The following is a 27692-nucleotide window of genomic DNA, read 5'->3' on the forward strand; positions in this document are numbered from 1 at the left end:
GCGCCGCAACCCCAGAGTTGGACACGACTGGACCTGATGGTCAGGGGCCCCTTTACCTTTACAACATATTAGCGGAAATTAATGTTGTAAGTAAAACCTTACAAAAGTCTGGTGTCGTTCTTTTGGAAGCAGTTAAAATGATAGATCTGGTCAAGAGTAACTTAGCAACAATGCGTACAGACTCTGCCTTTGACGCTATGTTGTTAGAAGCTAAATCAATTGCCGAGGAAATAGAATGCGAAGCCATCTTTACAAGCACTGCACGCCCACGTGCCAGAAAAAGGTTTTTCCGTTATGAGCATACCGATGAGCAAATTGCAGATCCACAGAACGACTTTAAAGTAAAATTTTATTTTTATTTGTTCGACCTGGCAATCACAAAAGTAAATGAAAGATTTGAACTGTTAAGTGAACACAACAACAATTTCTCATTTTTGCAAAATATAGACAAATGGAGAAAATTAGAGACAGGCCAGAGAAGAGCACAGTGTTTAAATTTACAACAGAAATTGACTGCCGAAAGTGGGGCTGATATACCGGTAGACGGAGAAGATTTATATCAGGAGCTGGAACTATTGCCAATTGTTTTCAATGCAGACACAACTCCGGTGGATGTTTTGAATTATATATATTCAAATAATTTGACAACTGCATTTCCAAACTTGTCCGTATCCCTACGCATATATTTAACATTACCAGTGACGGTAGCCGAAGGTGAAAGATCTTTTTCAAACTTAAAATTAATAAAAAATTATTTAAGGCTAACTATGACTCAAGAAAGATTGACCAACCTAGTCATGATCAGCATTGAAAAGGAAGTAGTAATAGATACCAGTGACATTGTAAAGGATTTTGCTAATAGAAAGGCTAGAAAAGTAAATTTTTGTGCACATTAGATTAGTGAAATCTCTTAACTTGTATTTGAAGCATACAGTATGTGTAAATGGTCTATGAAGATCTAAATGAAGATCTATTCACAAAGTTGCTTAGATCATAGACAACTAAATGAACAGTTTGAGGAAGACACACGAAATTACTTTTAAAAATGTATAATCTCCTGCTGTATGGGGAAACGCTGGACGAAATGGTAAAGTCAGCACAAATAAAATGGACTCAGGATCTAGGTCACAACATACAATTTGAAGATTGGGAAAAGATGTGGAAGGTGAATTAAAACTTTACAGATTGTATTTTATAAAGAGAATTATATGAAAATGCAGGCTGAGAGCCTACCAGCCTGCCGACTGTCTCGCCAGAGTGGTGCATGCTCTGGCTATCTCTCGCTAGGACTACTGCAATGCGCTCTACATGGGGCTACCTTTGAAGGTGACCTGGAAACGGCAACTGAATGGGAGCAGCCGCCGAGACCACATCTCACTGGTCCTAAAGGATCTTCCCTGACTCCCAGCACATTTCCAAGCAGAATTCAAACACTTGGTGTTGACCTTGAAAGTGTCATGGCTGCATTTTTCAGGCAAAGAAATGTATTGATCTAATGTAGAGAGATCATATCCAGTGTATTGGTTTAAGAGGTTTTTGGTAGTTTGTGTGAATCATGGGGCTCATGAGTGAAGATGGGCCCCCCAGGAGACATCCGGGGGAAATCTCCCATTAAATTACAGCATTTTAAGTTTTCTTCAAAAGGCCTGGGGGGCAAGGATGGACTTCTGGTGAAGAAGCAGTGCTTGGAGATCATGCAGTTGGGGAGGGGGGCGACAGAGTTTGGTGCCAAAACCAAAGTTACTTTACATCTAAAATTATACTCACTATTGTGAGACATTACCTTCATTATTTCAGCACTATACAATTTTATATATAAACAACAGAACTTCACATATACCTCATGTTTTTAAGAATGATTTCCTGCTGAGTTCATTGCTCAGAATGACTCTGAGAGATACACCTCCCACACTCCATACATCTAAATGGGTCCTCCCCTGTGAGACTCCCTAGATGTTCCTTAAGCACTCCATTATAACTAAATAACTTTCTGCAATCTTTCCTTTTAAATTGCTTATCCTCTTTGAGTTTGTTGTTGGTTTCTACGGTTCCAACTCTAAAAGTTCTTCCTGTCCATCAGTCTGTTGATGTGGGACTTCCACTCTGGCTGAAGCCATACAATTAAACGCTTTCTCCCCACTGTGTCCGCGGATGTCTCCCTCAACCATTTTCACTCTGACTGAAGCTTTTTCCGCACTCCATACATTAAAATGATCTCTCCCCGTGTGAGTCCTTTGGTGTTTTCTAAGGTTTCCATTCAGACTGAAGCTCTTTCCACACTCCATACATTGAAATGGTTTCTCCCCTGTGTGAGTCCGCTGGTGTATTTTAAGCCTTGTATTCTCACTAAAACTCTTTCCACACTCCATACATTTAAATGGTTTTCCCCCTGTGTGAGTCTGTTGGTGTATATTGAGGTGTCTACTCTGGCTAAAGCTTTTTCCGCACTCCATACATTTAAATGGTTTCTCTCCTGTGTGAGTTCGTTGATGGATTCTAAGGGATGCATTGAAAGTGAAGCTCTTTCCACACTCGATACATTTAAATGGTTTCTCCCCTGTGTGAGTCCGTTCATGTAACTTAAGGTATGCACTCTGACTGAAGCTCTTTCCACACTCCATACACTTATATGGTTTCTCCCCTGTGTGAGTCCGTTCATGTATCTTAAGGTGTGCACTCTGACTGAAGCTCTTTCCACACTCAATACATTTAAATGGTTTCTCCCCTGTGTGAGTCCGTTCATGCATCTTAAGGTGTGCAATCTGACTGAAGTTCATTCCACACTCCATGCATTTAAATGGTTTCTCCCCTGTGTGAATCCGTTGATGTGTATTGAGGTGTCCACTATAACTGAACCTCTTTCCACACTCCATACATTTATATGGTTTTTCACCTGTGTGAGTTCGCTGGTGTATTCTAAGGCTTAGATTGTAACTGAAGCTCTTTCCACACTCCAGGCATTTAAATGGTTTCTCTCCTGTGTGAGTCCGTTGATGTCTATTGAGGTTCCCACTCTTACTGAAGCTCTTCCCACACTCCATACATTTATATGGTTTCTCTCCTGTGTGAGTCTGTTGATGGCTTCTAAGGCTTGCATTGAAACTGAAGCTCTTTCCACACTCGATACATTTAAATGGTTTCTCCCCTGTGTGAGTCCGTTCATGTATTCTAAGGCTTGCATTTAAACTGAAGCTCTTTCCGCATTCCATGCATTTAAATGATTTCTCCCCAGTGTGAGTCTGTTGATGTATTCTAAGGCTTGCATTGAAACTGAAGCTCTTTCCGCATTTCATGCATTTAAATGGTTTCTCTCCTGTGTGAGTCTGTTGATGTCTTCTGAGGTGTCCACTCTGACTGAAGCTCTTTCCACACTCCATACATTTATATGGTTTTTCACCTGTGTGAGTTCGCTGGTGTATTTTAAGGCTTGTATTGTAACTGAAACTCTTTCCACACTCCAGGCATTTCAATGGTTTCTCCCCTGAGTGAATCTGTTGATGTATTCTAAGGTTTGCATTGAAATTGAAGCTCTTTCCACACTCCATACATTTAAATGGTTCCTTTTCTGTGTGAGTCCGTTGATGTATATTGAGGTGTCCTCTCTGGCTGAAGCTCTTCCCACACTCCATACATTTATATGGTTTCTCTCCTGTGTGAGTCTGTTGATGGCTTCTAAGACTTGTATTGTAACCGAAGGTCTTTCCGCATTTCATGCATTTAAAGGGTTTCTCTCCTGTGTGAGTCTGTTGATGTCTTCTGAGGTGTCCACTCTGACTGAAGCTCTTTCCACACTCCATACATTTATGTGGCTTTTCACCTGTGTGAGTTCGCTGGTGTATTTTAAGGCTTGTATTATAACTGAAGCTCTTTCCACACTCCATACATTTAAAGGGTTTCTCCCCTGTGTGCGTCTGTTGATGTATATTGAGGTGTCCACTCCGAATGAAGCTCTTCCCACACTCCTTGGATTCATATGGTTTTTCATCCATGTGTGTCTGCAGATGTATTTTAAGGTCACCATTCTGACTGAAGCTCTTTCCGCACTCCATGCATTTAAATGGTTTCCCCCCTGTGTGAGTTCGGAGATGACTATTGAGGTGTCCACTCTGACTGAAGCTCTTCCCACACTCCATACATTTATATGGTTTTTCACCTGTGTGAGTTCGCTGGTGTATTTTAAGGCTTGTATTGTAACTGAAGCTTTTTCCACACTCCAGGCATTTAAATGGTTTCTCCCCTGTGTGAGTCCGTTGATGTATTCTAAGGTTTACATTCTCACTAAAGACCATTCCACACTCCATACATTTATATGGTTTCTCCCCTGTGTGAATGTGTTGATGTTTTCTAAGATGTCCACGGTGACTGAAGACCTTTCCACACTCCATATATTTAAATGGTTCCTTTCCTGTGTGAGTCCGTTGATGTCTTCTGAGGTGTCCACTCTGACGGAAGCTCTTTCCACACTCAATACATTTATGTGGCTTTTCACCTGTGTGAGTTCGCTGGTGTATTTTAAGGCTTGTATTATAACTGAAGCTCTTTCCACACTCCATACATTTAAAGGGTTTCTCCGCTGTGTGCGTCCGTTGATGTATATTGAGGTGTCCAGTCCGAATGAAGGTCTTCCCACACTCCTTGGATTCATATGGTTTTTCACCCATGTGTGTCCATTGATGTATATTGAGGTGTCCACTCTGTCTAAAGCTCTGTCCGCACTCCAAGCATTTAAATGGTTTCCCCCCTGTGTGAGTTCGGAGATGAATATTGAAGTGTCCACTCTGACTGAAGCTCTTCCCACACTCCATACATTTATATGGTTTTTCGCCTGTGTGAGTTCGCTGGTGTATTTTAAGGCTTGTATTGTAACTGAAGCTTTTTCCACACTCCAGGCATTTAAATGGTTTCTCCCCTGTGTGAGTCCGTTTATGTATTCTAAGGTTTGCATTGAAACTGAAGGTCTTTCCGCATTCCATGCATTTAAATGGTTTTTCTCCTGTGTGAGTCCGTTGATGTATATTGAGGTGTCCACTCTGAATGAAGCTCTTTCCACACTCCATACATCTATATGGTTTTTCTCCTGTGTGAGTCCGATGATGTATATTGAGGTGTCCACTCTGACTGAAGCTCTTCCCACACTCCAAGCATTTAAATGGTTTCTCCCCTGTGTGAGTTCGGAGATGACTATTGAGGTGTGCACTCTGACTGAAGTTTTTCCCACACTCCATACATTCATATGGTTTTTCACCTGTGTGAGTCTGGTGATGTTTATTGAAGTGAACACTTTTACTGAAGCTCTTTCCACACTCCATATATTTAAACAACTTCTCTCCTGTGTGAGTCTGTTGATGTCTTCCAAGACTTGCATTGAAACTGAAGCTCTTTCCGTATTCCAAGGATTTAAATGGTTTCTCCCCTGTATGAGTCTGTTGATGTCTTCTGAGGTGTCCACTCTGACTGAAGCTCTTTCCACACTCCATACATTTATATGGTCTTTCGCCTGTGTGAGTTCGCTGGTGTATTTTAAGGCTTGCATTGTAACTGAAGCTTTTTCCACACTCCAGGCATTTAAATGGTTTCTCCCCTGTGTGAGTCCGTTTATGTATTCTAAGGTTTGCATTGGAACTGAAGGTCTTTCCGCAATCCATGCATTTAAATGGTTTTTCTCCTGTGTGTGTCCGTTGATGTCTTCCAAGACTTGCATTGAAACTGAAGCTCTTTCCATATTCCAAGGATTTAAATGGTTTCTCCCCTGTGTGAGTTCGGAGATGAATATTGAAGTGTCCACTCTGACTGAAGCTCTTTCCACACTCCATACATTTATATGGTTTTTCGCCTGTGTGAGTTCGCTGGTGTATTTTAAGGCTTGCATTGTAACTGAAGCTTTTTCCACACTCCAGGCATTTAAGTGGTTTCTCCCCTGTGTGAGTCCGTTTATGTATTCTAAGGTTTGCATTGGAACTGAAGGTCTTTCCGCATTCCATGCATTTAAATGGTTTTTCTCCTGTGTGTGTCCGTTGATGTCTTCCAAGACTTGCATTGAAACTGAAGCTCTTTCCATATTCCAAGGATTTAAATGGTTTCTCCCCTGTGTGAGTTCGGAGATGAATATTGAAGTGTCCACTCTGACTGAAGCTCTTCCCACACTCCATACATTTATATGGTTTTTCGCCTGTGTGAGTTCGCTGGTGTATTTTAAGGCTTGTATTGTAACTGAAGCTTTTTCCACACTCCAGGCATTTAAATGGTTTCTCCCCTGTGTGAGTCCGTTTATGTATTCTAAGGTTTGCATTGAAACTGAAGGTCTTTCCGCATTCCATGCATTTAAATGGTTTTTCTCCTGTGTGAGTCCGTTGATGTATATTGAGGTGTCCACTCTGAATGAAGCTCTTTCCACACTCCATACATTTATATGGTTTTTCTCCTGTGTGAGTCCGATGATGTATATTGAGGTGTCCACTCTGACTGAACCTCTTCCCACACTCCAAGCATTTAAATGGTTTCTCCCCTGTGTGAGTTCGGAGATGACTATTGAGGTGTGCACTCTGACTGAAGTTTTTCCCACACTCCATACATTCATATGGTTTTTCACCTGTGTGAGTCTGGTGATGTTTATTGAAGTGAACACTTTTACTGAAGCTCTTTCCACACTCCATATATTTAAACGGCTTCTCTCCTGTGTGAGTCTGTTGATGTCTTCCAAGACTTGCATTGAAACTGAAGCTCTTTCCGTATTCCAAGGATTTAAATGGTTTCTCCCCTGTATGAGTCCGTTGATGTATATTGAGGTGTCCACTCTGACTGAAGCTCTTCCCACACTCCATGCATTTAAATCGTTTATTGTGCATGTGAGTTCTAAGTTTTCCACTATCAGTGAAACCTTTTCCACTCTGCATATCTTTAAATGGTTTCTCCTCTGTTTGAGTTCCTTGATATGAACGATGTGTTCTCATTCAGTGAAGCATATTCCACATTTCACACATTTTAGTGACTATTCCTAGTGAAACAAAAGGTGTCCTGTCTCCCGGAATTCTGACTGTCTTCTCCATCACCTTCCTCAGAGTTGGAGGAAAGGAAATCCTGTTTGGGTTTCAAGGAAGAGAACAAAGGGAAAGAGAGCACATCAAACTCCTTTAGCACCTTCTCCTATTTCAACATCTCCTACATACTCCCACGTCCTACCCATGTTCCCAATTTTTAGGAAATGAAGTTGCAATGTTGTCAAATGAAAGCAATTCATGACAACTTTCATAATCCTCAATCAATGTTACCTCCTGCCGCGTCCGGCATTGCTGCTGTGCCTATCACTATGTCTTATTTTCAGGGTATGGCTTATATTCCTTGAATGCTTAAAAATCCTGCTATGGCTTATTTTATGGGTATGTCTTAAAATATGAGAAACAGGGTAATACAGCAACATGATTTTTAAATGAATGATGTGCTGCCTGATCTTGTGTCCATCTTCTGATGCAGGACTATCCTAAAATGACAATGAAAAGCAGGATATTCAAGACAAATACTTAGTGGAATATGTAGTACCTTGACTATGTAATATTGATTCATTAATGGCTCGAAGTTGTGTTATTTCTGGGGACATGGATTTATTCCTGATCTGTCTTAAATATCATAATTATAGGATGTCTTGGGGTGTTAGGGGAGCGGTAGTACTTTTGGTGGGGATCATGTCGTGCACCTTTTAAGGTAATTTATCCACCATTGGTCCCCACTCTGCACTCAGCTCTCACCTGTGGCTTCCAGAAGCTGTCAGCATGCAACAGGGGCCGCAATCACAGGAATGGATTCAACCGGGCGGCTAAACCAGGTGAGGTTAGCTGATGGGTCTCAAATCCTTGGTGGGTTGAGGAATTCTGCTGCAGGTGAAGGCAGGCCCTGGTGGATGGAGAGGATGAGAACAACAGTGACTCCCACAGTCAAGAAGGCAGATTCTGCAGAAGAAAGTGAAGGGCAGATGGGGCACGTTGAGAAGGAAAACTCTCGTCCGAAACCTCTGCTGCCTCGTGGGTTATGTTCAGGAGAAGAAAAGGCTATGGAGGAAAAGCTACACAAATCCAGGGCGGAGTCTCTAAGAGGGTTGGATGTGCCCTACACACCTTCTTCATTCAACTCCTCAGCTAATCTGGTGCCAAACCTACTGCTCTGCTTTCCTTGGCACCATATCAGCCAGGCTGAGAAGGGGGTTTTGTTCTCTAGGCAGCCCAGGACCCCAAACACTCTGCCCAGGTTTCCATTGCTGCTAACACAGCAGTTTCAGGCAGAGAGATGAGCTCAGATCTGTGGATCAAAGTCTCTCCAATGTGGAATAAGGGAAACAGAAGCGCTATTTACATCATAAAGGTAAAGGTAAAGGGACCCCTGACCATTAGGTCCAGTCGTGACTGACTCTGGGGTTGCGTGCTCATCTCGCATTATTGGCCGAGGGAGCCGGCGTACAGCTTCCAGGTCATGTGGCCAGCATGACAAAGCCGCTTCTGGCAGACCAGAGCAGCACATGGAAACGCCGTTTACCTTCCCGCTGTAGCGGTTCCTATTTATCTACTTGCATTTTGACGTGCTTTCGAACTACTAGGTTGGCAGGAGCTGGGACCAAGCAACGGGAGCTCACACCGTCACAGGGATTCGAACCGCCGACCTTCTGATCAGCAAGCCCTAGGCTCAGTGGTTTAACCACAGCGCCACCTGGGTCCCTAGATTTACATCATACATCACTGTAAATATATTTGAAATATTTGTCTTTTGAAGAAAAGACCACCAAGTATCCAATGGCCCCTTCAAAGCTAATGAAAGTATTGTGCCTGGAGCTTTTGGGATTCAGGCCTCATCATGGGACTGAAACTGCCCTGGTTGTGCTGATGTATGATCTCCAATAGGCTAGAGACAGAGGGGAAAACGCTTTCCTGGTTCTGCTGGATCTCTCAGCATTTTTGGAGACATTTGGCCATAGTATCCTTCTGGACCCTCTAGGGGAGTTGGGAGCTGGGGGCCTTGTTATGCAGTGGTTCCCCTCCTTCCTCCTGGGACATGTCCAGAAAGTGGTGTTGGGGGATGAGTGTTCAGACCTCTGGGTGCTCCCTTGTGGGGTGCCTCAGGGCTCCGTCCTCTCCCCCCTGCTTTTTAATATCTATATGAAGCCGCTGGGCGAGATCATCAGGGGGTTTGGGCTGGGTGTTCACCAGTATGTGGGTGATACCCAGCTCTTCCTCTCTTTTGAATTGGAACCAGCAAAGGCGCTGAATGCCCTGTGCCTGTAGGTGTTTGGAGGATGGATGGCGGCTAATAGATTGAGGTTGAATCCTGACAAGACAGAAGTTCTGTTTGTGGGGGAAAGAGGTGGGCAGGTGTGGAGGACTCCCTGGTCCTGAATGGGGTAACTATGCCCCTGAAGGACCAGGTGCGCAGCCTTGGGGTCATTTTGGACTCACAGCTGCCCATGGAGGCACTGGTCATTTCTGTGTCCAGGGCAGCTGTCTGCCAGCTCCATCTGGTATTCCAGCTGAGACCCTACCAGCCTGTCCAGGGGTCAGCAACCTTTTTCAGTCATGGGCCAGTCCACCGTCCCTCATGTGGTGGGCCGGACTATTTTTTTTGGGGGGGGGTATGAACAAATTCCTATGCCCCACAATAACCCAGAGATGCATTTTAAATAAAAGAACACATTCTACTCATGTTAAAACACACTGATTCCTGGACTGTCTGTGCACTGGATTGAGAAGGTGATTGGGCCGCATCCAGCCCACGGGCCTTAAGTTGCCTACCCCTGCTGTGGACTGTCTCACTAGAGTGGTGCATGCTCTTGTTATCTCCTGCTTGGACTATTGCCACGTGCTCTACGTGGGGCTACCTTTGAAGGTGACCCAGAAACTGAAACTAATTCAGGATGTGGACCTAGACACACCCTAGACTGGGAGCAGCCGCCGAGACCACACAACACTGGTCCTAAAGGATCTTCCCTGGCTCCCAGTGCATTTCCAAGCCCTATTCAAACTGTTTGTGCTGACCTTTAAAGTGTCATGGTTGCATTTTTCAGGCAAGAAAAGTATTGATCTAATACAGGCATCCCCAAACTGCGGCCCTCCAGATGTTTTGGCCTACATCTCCCATGATCCCTAGCTAAGAGGACCAGTGGTCAGGGGTGATGGGAATTGTAGTCCAAAACATCTGGAGGGGCCAAGTTTGGGGGTGCCTGATCTAAAAATATAGAGATCATTCCTAGTCTATTGGTTCAGGAAGGTTCTGGTTTTTACTCTGTGTGATTCAAAGCAGGTGTTTTCTCTATTTGGAACATGAATCCCAAGCCGGAATTAAGATTGCCGGGAGAAATATCAACAACCTCAGATATGCAGATGACACAACCTTGATGGCAGAACCTTTTAATGAGGGTGAAAGAGGAGAGCGCAAAATATGGTCTGAAGCTCAACATCAAAAAAACCAAGATCATGGCCACTGGTCCCATCACCTCCTGGCAAATAGAAGGGGAAGAAATGGAGGCAGTGAGAGATTTTACTTTCTTGGGCTCCTTGATCACTGCAGATGGTGACAGCAGTCACAAAATTAAAAGACGCCTGCTTCTTGGGAGAAAAGCAATGACAAACCTAGACAGCATCTTAAAAAGCAGAGACATCACCTTGCCGTCAAAGGTCTGTATAGTTAAAGCTATGGTTTCCCCAGTTAGTGATGTATGGAAGTGAGAGCTGGACCATAAAGAAGGCTGATCACCAAAGAATTGATGCTTTTGAATTATGGTGCTGGAGGAGACTCTTGAGAGTCCCATGGACTGCAAGAAGATCAATCCTATCCATTCTGAAGGAAATCAGCCCTGAGGACAGATCATGAAGCTGAGGCTCCAAGACTTTGGCCACCTCATGAGAAGAGAAGACTTTCCTGATGTTGGGAAAGATTGAGGGCACTAGGAGAAGGGGACGACAGAGGACGAGATGGTTGGACAGTGTTCTCGAAGCTACAAACATGAGTTTGACCAAACTGCGGGAGGCAGTGCAAGACAGGAGTGCCTGGCATGCTCTGGTCCATGGGGTCACGAAGAGTCGGACACGACTAAACGACTAAACAACAACAACCTGATATTGCAGTTTCCTTTCTGATGAGAGCAGGTGGTGGGATAAATTGTTATCAGGTTATGCAGAACCTTCCTTTTATTTAGGAACCAGATGAAGCTGGTTAAACTGGAGTGAGCCAGGCTTCTTATCCAGTCCCAAGGTTACATTTTTGCTATTTTTTGGATCCTGTTATGCTTATTTGTCGAAGAGTCGGACATGACCAAACAACAACAGTAAAATTCTCAGCTAAATTATTTTTTTTGCTGCTTCTGGGCATTTTTTTCCTGCTCTGCTAATTACATGTCAGACATGCTCTGGAGATAGTTCTGGAGGAGAAAGATCTGCGTCCTTAAACCTTCAGCAGCCTTGGACCTGGGAGAAGCGAAGTCACATGGTCCAAGGAAGCAGGCAGAGGGTCTCCTGCCCTATGGAACGCTCTCCCTTCAGAGGTCAAGTTATCGCCCCTCTTATCTTCCTCTCCAAGGGGCCAATGGTTGGACTCGGAAGACTCTCCCCCCCCCACTAATGTTGCACTTCCCTGCCCTGGGAATGCTCCCCCCCTTTCCTTTCTCCCCCCCCCCAGTCTCCCCTGCACCCAGAGGGGACCCTTAGCGAGTCTGACCTCTCGCCCTGCGCGCCGCATCTCTCCATCCGGAAGGATCCTCCAAGACAAGATAGGGAGGGAGGGACAAGGGGGGGTCTCTATCCAGGCGCCGCTCGCGCCCCTTAACCCTTTCATGGCCCGCTTCTCTCCGCGCGGAGCCAGGGGAAATGGGGCAATGGGGGATCGTGGGGACCCCCTGGGTGGGCGCCCCATCCCCCCCCCCACGCCAAGGCGCCTAAGGGGCCAAGGAAAGCCCCCTTCGCAGCACGCATGCAGGGATCCAGGCCCTCCCGATGGGACCCACGGAAGGTTCTTTGGGGAGCTGGCGGGGGTCTCTGGGTCCTTTTCTCTCTCCCCCCGCGGCCCCTTTACCTCTTTTCCTCGCTCCCGATTCTCTTTCCCACGGGGGGGGGGTTCCCCTCCCCTTCCCGAAAGCGCGCGCCCCTAGAGCTATGGCGCACAGAGCAGCAATCCGGCGTAGAAGCTCCACTTCCGAGAGAAGCAGGCAGTTTGGGAGGGGGGCTCCCCCCCTCATTCCGGAGACAGAAGCGGACTTGCGAGGAAGAAGAGGAGGAGGAAGAAGGGCAACGTATGGTGGGGGGATTTGGGGTAGTGGGGGTGGGGTGAGAGAATGATGTGCTGGGAGGGGAGGGGAAGGTTTGAGTCGGGGGGGGCAGGACAGGAAGGTTTTTCCCCTCCCCTCTTCCTTCTGTGGATCAGGAGAGCGGGGGAGGGGCTGATCCAGGCAATCCAGTTGCAAAGTGGGGTCGTCCCACCACAATGTTTACATTGCAAAATATTTCCCTCCCCCACCCCATGCCATGAGTTTAGATCCGTCTGTGTTTTAGTTATTGCTGCTGTTCAAACCAGGAATTGGGGGGGGGCAGTTAAACGACTACCCCAAAATCCCAAGTCCCCCCCACAGCCTCTAACTAAAGCCAGGACAATGTCCGTTAACATAGGCACCAGACATGCGCAACAGCCAAGAGGCTCAGAAAATAATAATAATAAATAATAATAATAATTAATAATAATAATAATAATAATTTATACCCGCCCATCTGGCTGGGCTTCCCCTGCCACTCCGGGTGACTTCCAACAAACATTAAAATGCGGCCTATAAAATTGTAACAATAAGCGGATTCCATGAATCATGCTGTTTCCTCTGACTATCCAGTACAGAAAACTGTAGAAACTTCAAATAATCCCCAAAATTCAGCGGTTTGACGGATTTCCTTGGTTCCCACGGCTAATGCCTCCTCTGGAAGAGGGGGATCCAGAGCTCCCCCTGACTCCATAATCCCTTAGGAGCCAGGATGCAATCAAGGGCAGCACATGCCCCAGACAGAAATCCATCACGATGGTGGGTTGAATCCTGATACTTTCGAAGGAGAAGCTCAGGAAAGCCTTGCAGGGGGATGTGTAAATACTGTTATGGTTATTTGGGGGAAAAGGGTAGTTAAAAGGTGTGTTTAACTGGGGGTATTGACAGGGGTGGGTGACAGGCTCCTGTTTCTAAGTGCAAAGACTCCTACTTTGTGATGTATTTGTGACATATCGATGATGCTGTTGGAAAATGGATTGTGGGAAATGGGGAGAGGTGTTAAAAGTTCATGCAACCATCTTCTCAGGGTTCCTACTCTTGGTGTGTTTGAACCTTCTTGCAACAAATAAAGATCAGGTCTGCTGACCGCTGTTTTGCATCTTTAAGGTGGCTGGAGAGAAGACTCCTTCATTTGTTGACCGGAGGGACCCGCGGGGAGTGGCATGGAGTAAATCCGCACCCCAGGATTTCCCCCTTATCAATGCTTTCTCCACCTGAGCCTCACCCCCTTATCTCAAAGCCTGACACCCGCAATGTGACAGGATTGTGACTCCTGTCCTCAGCAAACAAAATAGCTCCCCCCCCCCAGAGCAAAGCTGAGGTCCTCCAATCCTTGAAATGAGAAGGGGAGAGGCTCAGGAATCCTACGGGGAGCAGGCAGGAAGTGAGCTGCATAATAATAATAATAATAATAATAATAATAATAATAATAATAATAATAATTTATTTATACCCCGCCCACTCTGGGCGGCTTCCAACAAAATATTAAAATACAGAATTCCATCACATATTAAAAGATTCCCTAAACATAGGCTCCAGAAGCTCCTTTTCACGGATTCCTCCAACCCCCCCCCCAAATACCACCTGCCTCCCCATTGGTCCTATGGCTCCTTCACATGCGGGGAAGCTGCAGCCCCTCCACAGGGGCCCCTTGGGCCTGATTCTACACGGCTCACCTGACGTTCTGATGCAAGTGAGCCCTCCTTTCTCCTTCAAGGTGAACAGGGTTTCCCAAACTTGGGTCTCCAGCTGTTTTTGGACTATAGCTGCCATCACCCCAAACTAGCAATAGTGGTCAGGCATGATGGTGAAAAAGATCGTAAGGCAGCTCCTTCTCCTTAAGGCAGGCATGTCCAAAGTCCGTTTAGGGGGCCTAATCCGGCTCCTGTGGCAGTTTATATCCTGGGGTAAAATCCTAAAAAAACCCTCAACAACTTAAATACTAAAAAAAAGCTCAAGAACTTCAGCCCTAAAAAGAGGTCAGCAACTTTGGTTGGCCCTCACAGCCCTTCACTTCATCATGAGACTCATCCCACCAGGTTTCAGTGATGCCTATTATATCATATTTAGTTTGCTGTACCCAGAGCTCAAGTTCATCTTGTTTCATTTCCCATGCTCTTTCCATAAGGATTTTTTCCTCCCACCACTAGGTTTGCGTGCTGTTTGCTCCATTTGGTACCTGACATTTGGATGATCATCTTCAGCACTTGATAGACTCCTACATTCAGGACCTAGTGGTGGGAGGAAAATATCCTTAAATAAGAGACATGGGGGAATGATCAATGGCCTTCAATGGCCTTTATACTAATGCACAGAGCATGGGAAATAAACAAGATGAACTTGAGCTCTTGGTACAGCAAACTAAATACGACATAATAGGCATCACTGAAACCTGGTGGGATGAGTCTCATGACTGGAATGTAGTAATAGAGGGATACAATCTATTTCAGAGAAATAGACCAAACAGGAAAAGAGGAGGAGGAGTGTTATATGTCAGGAGTGTGTATACCTGTGAAGAGATCCAGGATTTAAAACTTCAAAGCCTAATTGAGAGTATCTGGGTCAAAATTAAGGGAGAGAAACATAACAGTGATCTCATTGTGGGAGTTTACTATAGACCCCCAAGCCAAACTGAGGACACAGATGATGCCTTCCTGGAACAGATGACCAGGCATTCAAAAGGAAGCGAGATAGTAGTAATGGGGGATTTCAACTATCCTGATATTTGTTGGATGTCAAACTCAGCCAAGAGCATAAAATTGAACAGATTCCTCACTAGCCTTGCAGACAATTTCATTGTCCAGAAAGTGGGAGAAGCAACAAGAGGATCAGCCATTTTAGAACTGGTCCTAACCAATCGTGATGACCTGGTTAGTGGGGTAGAAGTGGCAGGATCATTAGGTGGGAGTGACCATGCTCTTCTGGGGTTATACAGTGGAAAGGAGCAACCAAGCATACTAAGACTCAAATTCTCAAATTCTAGACTTTAAGAAAGCCGACTTCAGAAAACTTTGGGAAACGCTGGGTGAGATCCCATGGACAGCAATACTAAAAGGGAAGGGAGTTCATGACAGTTCGGAGTTTGTTAAAAGGGAGATATTAAAAGCACAACTTCAGGCAATACCAATGAGATGGAAGCATGGAGGGTGCCTAAAGAAGCCAGGGTGGCTATCTAAAGAACTTTTAACTGAGTTAAGATTTAAAAGGCATATGTACAAAAAATGGAAAAAGGGGGAAATCACCAGAGAGGAATTCAAACATATAGCCAGCACGTGTAGAGACAAAGTCAGAAAAGCTAAAGCACAGAATGAACTCAGGCTCGCCAGAGAGGTTAAAAGCAACAAAAAGGGCTTTTATGGGTATGTCCGTAGCAAAAGGAAGAACAAGGAAACAGTGGGGTCACTTAGAGGAGAAGATGGTGAAATGCAAACAGGGGACAGAGAAAGGGCAGAACTCCTCAATGCCTTCTTTGCCTTAGTCTTCTCCAAAAAACAAAACAATGCCCAACCAGAAGAATATGGAGCAGATGATTCAGCAGGGGAAACACAGCCCAGAACAGGTAAGGAGGTAGTACAAGAATACTTGGCTAGTTTAGATGTATTCAAGTCTCCGGGGCAGGATGAACTACATCCAAGAGTATTAAAAGAACTGGCAGAGGTGATTTCAGAACCACTGGCAATAATCTTTGAAAATTCCTGGAGAACAGGCGAAGTTCCAGCAGACTGGAGGAGGGCAAATGTTGTCCCTATTTTCAAAAAGGGGAAAAGAGAGGACCCAAACAATTACTACCCAGTCAGCCTGACATCAATACCAGGAAAGATTCTAGAGCTCAGCTCACCTTGTGCTCCCTCCTCAGTTGCTGGACTCTAGGCACTGACTAACTAAGCCCACAGCTAGTCACCTGACTCCACAGAAGCCCTGCCCCCTCAGACCATGTGCTCAGGGAGAGCACACTTCCAAGGTCACCGGCCAGAAACAAACATACACACAAGCCTGGACAGTCACACAAATCCTCAGTCGCTGGATTCCAGGCACTGACTGATAATTTTTTGTATCAACATGACCACGTTAGAACCAAGGCTTTACACTTTCGGGAGCATACATTTTATTAATAACAATCACAAACATAACAGAGAACCCGCCCCCTTTCCCATATACATAAATGGGAAATGTAGTTAGGCCCTCGAGGTGGCTCTGGCAAATGAGCGCAGCTGCATGTGACAAGGGTGGGGAGGAATTCCTTCCTGGCCATCACCTTTGAGAACAGGGGTCACTGCCCCTATCCCTCTAGCACATGGGTCAGAAACCTTTTTCAGCCGTGGGCTGGTCCCCCATCCCTCAGACCATGTGGTGGGCCGGACTGTATTTTGAAAAATATATACAGTATTATCAAATTCCTATGCCCCACAAATAACCCAGAGATGCATTTTAAATAAAAGGACACATTCTACTCATGTAAAAACACGCTGATTCCCGGACCGTCTGTGGGCCAGAATGAGAAGGTGGATGGGCCAGATCTGGCCCTCAGGCCTTAGGTTGCCTACCCATGGTCTAGCAGGAGCGATTGTGGGGCTTCCTTGCCCGCTTCCATTCAGCTCTGCAATCCCCAAACGGCAGGTCTTCTTCAGCGATTGTGGGAGCAGACGGACTGGAAGCTGAAGCGGCTTCCCTTTGGAGTAGGTTTTGCTTTGCTTTCTGTTGACCTCAATCTCTGTATATTTAATGTTCTGTTGGGTACCTGCATCCCCTCCTCCTCCCTATTGCAATAAGGCTTGGGGGACAATCTCTCATTAAATTACAGTATTTTAACTTGAATGTGCAGGGGACAGGAATGAAGTTCTGATGAAGAAGCAGTGTTTGGAGATCATGCGGTTGGGGGGGGGGAGTGACAGAGTTTGGTGCAAAAACCGCCTTGCATGCTTGAGTACAGCAACTCCAGGGCATGAGACCAAGAAGCAGCGGAGCAGAGGACGCGTGTAGAGCAATTCCCACACTGAGGTCAAAAACAAACACACAGCTCAGTAACAGTTTACTGAGATTTCAAAACATACAGTTCTCACTGGGTCCAGGGCCGTCTTAAGCCCATCCAGCGCCCTGGCGCTAAGGTCCCTCCAGCGCCCCCCTCCAGAGCCTCTCCAAGGACCCGGGAGTGCCAAGTGGATCGCGGCAGCAGCGGGAGGCCACCTCCGAGGACTCCGCGCTGCGACTCCTTCTCGTTTCCCCAGCGCTGGGTTCCGCTCAGTCAAGCTTCGCCACCAGTGACCAGCAAGAGCTGCTTCGGCGCTGTGCGCGCGCTGGTGGCGAAGCTCGACTGAGCAGAACCCAGCGCTGGGGAAACAAGAAGGAGGCAGATTGCCAGATTGCCAGATTGCCAGATTGCCAGAACCCTGCACTCACTTGGCACCCTTTCAGCGCCCTCCAGGGCCCTTCAGTTCCCGGCGCCGTGGTTCTCCGCGCCACTACCCTCTATGGCTAGGACGGGCCTGACTGGGTCCCCAGTAAAGCACAAAACTTAGCTCCTGATAGCAAATCCAGTTTCCGCAGTACAAAAATACAGCACACAGGATATCTCAGTCAGGCACACTTCCTTTTGCTACGGACATATCCAGGTACCTTACATCTAAAATTATACTCACTATTTTGAGATGTTACCTTCATTATTTCATTACAGTTCAGTTTTACATATAAACACCAGATACACGTCATGGGTTTAACAATTATTTCCTGCTGAGTTCATTGCTGTGAAGAAAAGAGTGGACTCTGAGAGGAACATTTTCTGCACTCCATACATCTAAATGGATTCTCCCCCCCCCGTGAGAGTCCCCAGATGTTTCTTAAACACTCCATTGTGCCTAAAGGACTTTCTGCCATCTTTCCATTTAAGCTGCTTCTCCTCTTTGAGTTTGTTAATGGTTCGTAGGGTTTCAACTCTAAAAGTTCTTCCTGTCCATGAGTCTGTTGATGTAAGACTTCCACTAGGACTGACCCTCTACCTACTTTCCTGACATTTACATGGTTTGTCTCTTGTGTGTGTTTGTTGACGTAAATCAAGGGTTCCACTTCGACTGAAGTCATATACAGTGGTACCTCTACTTACGAATTTAATGCGTTCCGAACACACATTTGTAAGTTGAAAAAATTTGTAAGTCGAATCCCATAGGAATGCATTGGGAGAAAAAATTCGTAAGTAGAAGCAACCCTATCTAAAAATTTGTAAGTAGAAAAAAATCCTATCTAAACCGCATCCAAGATGGCGGACGGAGCTCCATTCGTAAGTAGAAACATTCGTAAGTAGCGTTATTCGTAAGTAGAGGTACCACTGTATTTAAATGCTTTCCCCTCCTCTGTGTCTATAGATGTCTTACTCTAAGATTTCCACTGACTGAAGCTTTTCCGCACTCCATTCATTAAAATGATGTCTCCCCTGTGTGCGTCCGATGATGTATATTGAGGTGTCCACTCTGGCTAAAGCTTTTTCCGCACTCCATACATTTAAATGGTTTCTCCCCTGTGTGAGTCCGTTGATGGGTTCTAAGGTTTGCATTGAAACTGAAGCTCTTTCCGCACTCCAAGCATTTAAATCGTTTCTCCCCTGTGTGAGTCCGTAGATGTATATTGAGGTTTCCACTCTTACTGAACCTCTTTCCGCACTCCATACATTTGAATGGTTTCTCCCCTGTGTGAGTCCGTTGATGTGCTCTAAGCTGCACAGCTTGACTAAAGCTCTTTCCGCACTCAATGCATTTAAAAGGTTTCTCCCCTCTGTGAGTTTGTTGATGTGTTTTAAGTTTTGCTTTGTAATGGAAGCTCTTTCCGCACTCCATACATTTAAAAGGTTTCTCTCCTGTGTGAGTCCGTTGATGTGTTTTAAGGTTTGCATTGAAACAGAAGCTTTTCCCACACACTATGCATTTAAATAGCTTCTCCCCTGTGTGAGTCTGTTGATGTTTTCTAAGGTTTGCAAACTGACTGAAGCTCTTTCCACACTCCATGCATTTAAATGGTTTCTCTCCTGTGTGAGTCCGTTGATGGTTTCTAAGGTGTCCACTCTGACAGAAGCTCTTTCCACACTCCATGCACTTAAATGGTTTCTCTCCTGTGTGAGTCCGTTGATGTGTTTTAAGGCTTGCATTGAAACGGAAACTTTTTCCACACTCCATACATTCATATGGTTTTTCACCCATGTGAGTCCGTTGGTGTACTTTAAGGTTTTCAATGCGACTGAAGCTCTTTGCACACACTATACATTTAAAAGGTTTCTCGCCTGTATGTGTCCGTTGATGTGAAGATAAGTGTCCCCTCTGACTGAAGTTCTTCCCACACTCCCTGCATTTAAATAATTTCTGCCCTGTGTGAGTCTGTTGATGTATTCTAAGTTCACCACTTCGACTGAAGCTCTTTCCACACTCCATACATTTAAATGGTTTCTTCCCTGTATGTGCCCGTTGATGTAGACTTAGGTGTCCACTCTGACTGAAGTTCTTTCCGCACTCCATGCATTTAAAAGGTTTTCCCCCTGTGTGTGTCTGTTGATGTAATTTAAGGTTTCCATTCTGACTGAAGCTCTTTCCGCACTCCATGCATTTGAATGGTTTCTCCCCTGTGTGAATCCGTTGATGGCTTCTAAGGTTACCACTCTGACTGAAGTTCCTTCCGCACTCCATGCATTTAAAACGTTTCTCCCCTGTGTGAGTCTGTTGATGTAATTTAAGGTTTCCATTGTAACTGAAGCTTTTTCCACACTCCATACATTTAAAAGGTTTCTCCCCTGTGTGAACCCGCTGATGCCCTCTAAGGTGTCCACTCCGACTGAAGCTCTTTCCACACTCTATGCATTTAAAAGGTTTCTCCCCTGTGTGAGTCCGTTGATGTAATGTAAGGTTTCCATTCTGACTGAAGTTCTTTCCACACTCCCTGCATTGAAATCGTTTCTTGCCCATGTGAGTCCGGTGATGTGTTCTAAGTTTTCCACTATCAGTGAAACCTTTCCCGCTCTCCATACCTTTAAATGGTTTCTCTCCTGTTTGAGTTCATTGATGTGAGCTATGTGTGCTCATTCAGTGAAGCATATTCCACATTTCACACATTTTAATGGCTATTCCTAATGAAACGAAAGCTTCCCCGTCTCCCAGAATTCTGACTGCCTTCTCTTTTTCCGAGCGGGAGGAAAGGAAATCCTGTTTTGGTTTCAAGGAAGAGAACAAAGGGAAAGAGAGCACATCAATGACTATTAGCAGCTTCTCTTATTTCCTACATATGTCCCCGATTTCTAGGAAATGAAAATGCAATGATGTCAAATGATAGTAATACATCAGCGACATTTCACAATCCTCATATTGTTAATAAAGCAGCATGATCTGGGAATACAGCTTTACAAATTCATTGTTTCCTCACAGGAAAGGCAGCTGCTCTCTGTCTCTTTCTCTGGTTCATTGTTCCCTTGGACATTTCCCCTCCTCTGCATCATAATCCTCCATCCATCCATCCCCCCCTAGATCTTCATGAATCACCTGCACGGTCCCATTGGCCTCAGGAGGTCCATATGGACCATTATGTCTGTTAGAGAAGGATGCGGCTACTCTTGAGTAAAGATGCTCCACTCTGTCTTGTCTATCAGAGTTTTATTGTGCATACTATTTACAGTGCAAGAGTATCAGCAAACATGACTGCTCAGTCTGTGTCAGAACCCCGCAATGGTTTGGTCCTGGTTTTTGCCCAGCATAAAAGCCTGGGCACCCCAAAGCGCTGCCCCCTAGCCCTACGGGTGGACGCACGCCTCAATTTGGGCGTCGCAGGAAACGTCCGCCCTGTGTCCAATAGCTGTCTCAAGTCCTCCTCCCCTTGCTCTCCCTTAGAGTGGCGTCTTGGCTCTGTGACATGCGAGAGCCCCCTCTCCACTTTGCTCACTTCCTCATTCCTTTCCCCTGACTCGCTATTGGTGCTGCTGCTGGGTGAAGAGCTGGTGAAGATGATGGGTGGGGGCTCTCTGTAAAGAGACCCCCTGACAATGTGAGAGCCAGGTCTATGTCTTTCCCAGGGACTGTGGTCTGGGTAAGTAAGAGAACTAGTGACAAGGCTTGGTACTTGGGGTCAGCGGAATGGGTGCTCAGGGAAGCTCCTGTTCTTGGAGATGGACCTCTGTCTACATGCCTCGCATTGCATGGAGAGAGCAGGGGTAGCGGAAGGAAAGCAACTGGAACATAGGAATCCCAGCGGGAAACACCCACCCCCATTGCTCTTTAATGATGTGCTGCCTGATCTCATGCCTGTCTTCTGACGCAGGACTATCCTAATCTGGCACTGAAAAGGCTGGATATTAAAGGCAAATAAATAAATGTACTTAGCTGGAAAATCAAGGCAAATTGATAACTGTACTTAATGGAAACTTCAACCTTGAATATATAGTATTTATTCATTGATGGCCTGAAATTGTGTTATCTCTGGAGACATAAATTTATTCCTGATCTATCTTAAATATCATAATTATAGGATTTCTTGGGGTGTTAGAGTGGTAGTACCTTTGGTGGGGATCATGTCGTGCACTTTTTAAGGTAAGCTATCCACCCTTGGTCGCCACTCTGCACTCAGCTCTCACCTGTAGTTTCCAGAAGCTGTCAGCATGCAACAGGGGCCGCAATCCCAGGAACGGCCTCAACCGGCCAGCTAAACCAGGTGAGGATAGCTGGTGTGTCTCAAATCCTTGGTGGGTTGGGGAATTCTGCTGCAGGTGAAGGCAGGCCCTGGTGAAGGGAGAGGGTGAGAACAACCGTGAATCCCACAGTCAAGAAGGCAGATTCTGCCCTTGCTGCAGAGGGAAGTGAAGGGCAGATGGGGCTCGTCAACTGGGGAAGGGAGCCCATCGAGAAGGAAAACTCTGGTCCTAAACCTTCACTGCCTCGTGAGTTATCTTCAGGAGAAGAAAAGGCAATGGAGGAAAACCTACACAAATCTTGAGTGGTGTCTCTAAGATGGTTGGATGGTGCCCTGCACACCTCCTTCCAGCAACTCCTGCAGCCAAGCCGGTGCCAAACGTAATGCTCTGCAGAGAAGAGAGTCTTGTTCTCTAGGCAGCTCAGGACCCCAATCACTCTGGCCAGGATTCCATTGCTACTAACACAGCAGTTTCAGGCAGAGAGATGAGCTCAGAGCTGTGTATCAAAGTCTCTCCAATGTGGAATAAGGGAAACAGAAGTGCTATTTACATCATATGGCACTGTAAAAGTATTCGAAATATTTGTTTTTCAAAGAAAAGACCACCATGTATCAGGTGGCCCCTTGAAAGCTAATGAAAGTATTGTGGCTGAAGCTTTTAGGAAAGATCCTGACACCATTATCCTTCCAATGGGGATTCAGACCTCATCATGGGAATGAAACTGCCCTGGTTGCGCTGACTGATGATCTCTGATGGGCTAGAGACAGAGGGGAAAGCTGTTTCCTGGTTCTGCTGGATCTCTCAGTACCTTTGACCATGGTATCCTTCTGGACCCCCTAGGGGAGCTGGGGGCCCGGTTATGCAGTGGTTCCCCTCTTTCCTCCTGGGCCATGTCCAGAAAGTGGTGTTGGGGGATGAGTGTTCTGACCCCTGGCTGGTCCCTTGTGGGGTTTCTCAGGGCTCCGTCCTCTCCCCCATGCTTTTTAATATCTACATGAAGCCGCTGGGAGAGATCATCAGAGGTTTGGGCTGGGTGTTCACCAGTATGTGGATGAAATTCAGCTCTTCCTCTCTTTTAAATTGGAATCAGTGAAGATGGTAAATGCCCTGTGTTGGTGCCTGTAGGTGGTTTGAGGACGGGTGGCAGCTAACAGATTGAGGTTGAATCCTTACAAGACAGAAGTACTGTCTGTGGGGGACAGGAGGCAGGCGGGTGTGGAGGACTCCCTGGTCCTGAATGGGGTAACTGTGCCCCTGAAGGACCAGGTGAGCAGCTTGGGGGTCATTTTGGACTCACAGCTGTCCATGGAGGCACAGGTCAATTCTGTGTCCAGGGCAGCTGTCTATCACAGCGTTTCTCAACCGCTGTTCCGCGGCTCACTAGTGTGCCGCGAGACGCTGGCTGGTGTGCCGCGACGTGCGGCGATGAGAAGGGCGATTTGCATTGTCACACTAACCCGCCGGAAAGGAAGCCGGCCGGATCACGACGCGGAGCGAGCACAGCTCTCAACAGCCACCACCACGGGAGGGTGGTTTTAGACAAACTTAAAGAAGCTGGCTGGATGAGCTCAACCTGAAACTTGCTGAGCAAAGGATTGTGCTGGCAGAGAAATCAGTGGCTTGTGAAGCCTTATTACAGGAGATTGCAACCAACACAGCAATTGGCAAGTGTTTCTTACAGTCATAATTATATAGTCAATATAGGGTGGCACAGAGTTAAATTTTTTAACTTTTTTAATGGTGGTGTGCCTCGTGATTTTTTTCATGGAACAAGTGTGCCTTGGCCCAAAAAAGGTTGAGAAACACTGGTCTATCAGCTCCATGTGGTACGCAGGCTGAGACCCTTCCTGCCCGCAAACTGTCTTGCCAAAATGGTGCATGCTCTGGTTATCTCCCTTTTGGACTACTGCAATGCGCTCTACGTGGGGCTACCTTTGAAGGTGACTCTGAAACCGCAACTAATCCAGAATGGGGCAGCAAGACCAGTTACTGGCAGCAGCCACCGAAAAAACATAACACTGGTCCTAAAGGGTCTTCCCTGACTCCCAGTGCATTTCCAAGCACAATTCACACTGTTGCTGCTGACCTTTCAAGAGTCATGGTTGCATTTTTCAGCCATAGAAAAGTATTGATCTAATGTAGAGAGAACATTCCTAGTCTATTGGTTCAAGATGGTTCTGATGGTTTTACTCTGCATGATTCAAAGCTGGTGTTTTCTCTAGCTGGAACATTTTAGCTGAGAGCAGCTTTTGGGATAAGTTGTTAGGAGGTTATGCTGAACCTTCCTTGTGTTTGGGAACCAGGGGAAGCTGGTTTAAACTGGTGTGAGCCAGGCTTTTGATCTAGTCCCAAGGTTACTCTGACACCGAATTGTTTATAAATTACAGTATTGAAAGGCGCCTGGTCCCACTTCCTATTCTGGTATTTCTCTACTCTGCTTGTGTGATTCTTACTTGAGCGCTAGATTCAGGTAGGTAGCCGTGTTGGTCTGATGCAGTCGAAATAAATAAATAAAGAATTTCATGAATAGACTTGAAAGAGAAGTTGCTGAATGACAACTTATTACTAAACTGAAACTATGGAGAAACCTGGTCTGAATAGAGATATTGGATTCTTGTCTCATTACACATGCTAAAACTATTTTTGGTCATCTGCATACTAATTGCAGTTGTTAACAGTCGCCAACAGGTTTACCTACCCATTGAGCCAATCACCCATCTCCTACTACCCTTCTGAGAGAAACCCCACCCCACCCTCTCACTCTATATAAGGGTCTGGTGACTTCTGTTTCAATGTATCTGAAGAAGTGTGCATGCACATGAAAGCTCATACCCGGGACAATCTTAGTTGGTCTCTAAGGTGCTATTGGACAATTCTTTTTATTTATTTGAGTGCTGTTTTAGTATGCTAAGTTTGGGATATATTTAAGTTAGGTTTTTGTTATTTTTTGGATCCTGTTATGCTTCTTTGCACTCAGTAATAAATTTATTTTCTGAATACAATTTTTGCTGCCTCTTAGCGTTTCCCTCCACTCTGCTAATTATACATCATACTTTCTCTGGGCTCACTGGAAGGACAGATCGTGGAAGCTGAGGCTCCAAGACTTTGGCCACCTCATGAGAAGAGAAGACTCCCTGGAAAAGACCCTGATGTTGGGAAAGATGGAGGGCACTAGGAGAAGGGGACGACAGAGGACAAGATGGTTGGACAGTGTTCTCGAAGCTACGAACATGAGTCTGACCAAACTGCGGGAGGCAGTGGAAGACAGGAGTGCCTGGCGTGCTCTGGTCCATGGGGTCACGAAGAGTCGGACACAACTAAACTACTAAACAACAACAACTTTCTCTGGAGATCATTATGGAGGAGAAAGCCCTCAACAGCCTCAGCCCTGTAGACCTTAAGGAGCGTCTCTACCCCCATCTCTCAGTCTGGACGAGGCATCCCCAAACTGCAGCCCTCCAGACGTTTTGGCCTACAACTCCCCCTAAATGCTGCCCTTCCCTGCCCCAGGGATGCTCCAACTCCCCACTTCCTCGATTCCCTCCCTCTGTCCCAGAGTCTCCCCTGCACCCAGAGCTCGCCCTGCGCCCCGCATCTTTCCATCCGGAGGGGACACCCCAAGACGAGCAACGGAGGGACAGGGGGGTCTCTATCCGGGCGTCCCTCACGCCCCTTAACCCTTTCCTGGCCCACCTCTCTCCGCGCGGAGCCCACAGGGGCCCAGGGATGCCTGCGCTAGAGGAATGGGGCGAGGGCGCTTCTCTGGGACCCCCTGGGGAAGCGCCCCATGTCCGCCCCTGCCAAGGCGCCCAAAGGGCCAAAGAAAGCCCCCTTCGCAGCACGCAGGCAGGGATCGAGGCCCTTCCAGTGGGGCCAACGAAAAGCGCTGTGGGGACCTGGCGGGGGTCCTTTTTTCACCTTCTCCGACCCCCCCCGGCCCTTTACCTCTTTGTCCTCGCTCCAGATTCTCATTTTTTTCCTACAACATCCACGGTGGGGGGGGGGGGGGAGGTTTCCTTGCCGTCCCTCCTCCCCTTTCCGAAAGCGCGCGCCCCTAGAGCTATGGGGCAGAGCAGCAATCCGGCGTAGAAGCTTCACTTCCGGGAGAAGCAGGCGGTTTGGGGGGGGGCTCCCTCCCCTCACTCCGGAGACAGAAGCCGGGCGGATGGCGATGAGAAGGAGGGGAAGGAAGAGGTGCAACATACACGGGGGTGGGATTGAGGGTTGTAGGGGTGGCGTGAAAGCAGGTTATGCCGGGAAGGGAGGGAAAGAATTGGGGGGAGGGGGTTTAGAATCATAGAATTATAGAGTTGGAAGAGACCACAAGGGCCATCCAGTCCAACCCCCTGCCAAGCAGGAAACACCATCAAAGCATTCCTGACAGATGGCTGTCAAGCCTCCGCTTAAAGACCTCCAAAGAAGGAGACTCCACCACACTCCTTGGTAACAAATTCCACTGTTGAACAGCTCTTACTATCAGGAAGTTCTTCCTAATGTTTAGGTGAAATCTTCTTTCTTGTAGTTTGAATACATTGCTCCGTATCCGCTTCTCCCTTTCTCCCTCCTCTATATGGCATCCTTTAATATATTTGAACATGGCTGTCATATCACCCCTTAACCTTCTCTTCTCCAGCTCACTAAGCCATTCCTCATAAGGCATTGTTTCCAGGCCTTTGACCATTTTAGTTGCCCTCTTCTGGACACGTTCCAGATTGTCTGTACTGTATCCTTCTTGAACTGTGGTGCCCAGAACTGGACACAGTACTCTACGTGAGGTCTGACCAGAGCAGAATACAGTGGTACTATTACTTCCCTTGATCTAGACACTATACTCCTATTGATGCAGCCCAGAATTGCATTGGCTTTTTAGCTGCTGCATCACATTGTTGACTCATGTCAAGTTGGTGGTCTACCAAGACTCCTAGATCCTTTACACATGTACTGCTCTCAAGCCAGGTGTCACCCATCCTGTATTTGTGCCTTTCATTCCCCCCCCCCCAAGTGTAGTACTTTACATTTCTCCCTGTTAAAATTCATCTTGTTTGCTTTTGCCCAGTTGTCTAATCTGTTAAGGTAATTTTGAAGTGTGATCCTGTTCTCGGGGGTATTAGCCACCCCTCCCAATTTGGTGTCGTCTGCAAACTTGCTCAGGATGCCCTCAAGCCCATCATCCAAGTCATTGATAAAGATGCTGAATAAGACTGGGCCCAAGACAGAACCCTGTGGCACCCCACTAGTCACTACTCTCCAGGATGAGAAGGAGCCATTGATGAGCACCCTTTGGGAGGGCGTTCCACAGGGCAACCGAGAAGGCCCTCTGCAACCTCCCTTATCGCAATGAGGGACCTGCCAGAAGGCCCTCGGCGCCGGACCCCCGTGTCCAGGCTGACCAATGGCGGTGGAGACGCTCCTTCCCTTTTCCTGGACCGAGGCCATTGAGGGCTTTCAAGGTCAGCCCCCCCTCCCCCCACTTTGAATGGTGCTGGGAAACGGACCGGGAGCCAGGGAAGATTTCTTCGGACCCGTGTTCCTTCCAGCCTGGGGGGGCCTTCCAGCCGCTCTCCCAAACGGAATGTATCCCTGCCTGGCGGAAGGAATCCATTAACCCCTCCCGCTCCTCCGCCTTCTCGGGATGCCATTGGTGCGCGATGCTCCTGCTCTCCAGAGGGGAGAGGCGTCAGTTGGGTGCGCTCGGCTTGGCAAGGGTTAAAGGGAAACGAGCTGGATTCCTAGAGAGGAGAGGAAAGAAAGGCAGAAAGACAG

At 46.6% G+C, this 27692-nt stretch overlaps 2 protein-coding genes across 5 annotated transcripts; both read right to left on the bottom strand.

Moving 5' to 3' along the window:
• On the bottom strand, positions 1-27454 carry LOC118077830 (zinc finger protein 658B-like). 4 transcript variants are annotated; one of them, XM_060279342.1, is made up of 4 exons: positions 27425-27454; positions 21873-22017; positions 7743-7887; positions 1-7077 (listed from the first exon to the last, which is right to left on the bottom strand). In XM_060279342.1, the coding sequence occupies exon 4, from the start codon at positions 6948-6950 to the stop codon at positions 2043-2045; it is 4908 nt and encodes a 1635-aa protein (XP_060135325.1). In that variant the 5' UTR covers positions 6951-7077; positions 7743-7887; positions 21873-22017; positions 27425-27454; the 3' UTR covers positions 1-2042. The 4 variants fall into 4 exon arrangements, with proteins under 4 accessions (XP_060135325.1, XP_060135323.1, XP_060135324.1 ...); XM_060279340.1 differs by lacking the exon at positions 27425-27454 and adding an exon at positions 25875-25981; XM_060279341.1 differs by lacking the exons at positions 21873-22017; positions 27425-27454 and adding an exon at positions 12046-12298.
• On the bottom strand, positions 12337-21861 carry LOC118090883 (zinc finger protein 160-like). Its single transcript, XM_060279352.1, has one exon. It carries the CDS (start codon positions 20275-20277, stop codon positions 18685-18687), a length of 1593 nt encoding a protein of 530 aa, XP_060135335.1. The 5' UTR covers positions 20278-21861; the 3' UTR covers positions 12337-18684.
• Positions 27455-27692: the final 238 nt, after the last annotated feature.

The sequence above is a fragment of the Zootoca vivipara genome, chromosome 10 (assembly GCF_963506605.1).
Source record: "Zootoca vivipara chromosome 10, rZooViv1.1, whole genome shotgun sequence".
Classification (NCBI taxonomy): Eukaryota; Metazoa; Chordata; class Lepidosauria; order Squamata; family Lacertidae; genus Zootoca; species Zootoca vivipara.

What these genes read in the sequence shown, in the direction of transcription:
- LOC118077830 (XM_060279342.1), bottom strand. Translation starts at nt 6,950, where the DNA reads ATGAGAACACATCGTTCATATCAAGGAACTCAAACAGAGGAGAAACCA.
- LOC118090883 (XM_060279352.1), bottom strand. Translation starts at nt 20,277, where the DNA reads ATGGAGAGCGGGAAAGGTTTCACTGATAGTGGAAAACTTAGAACACAT.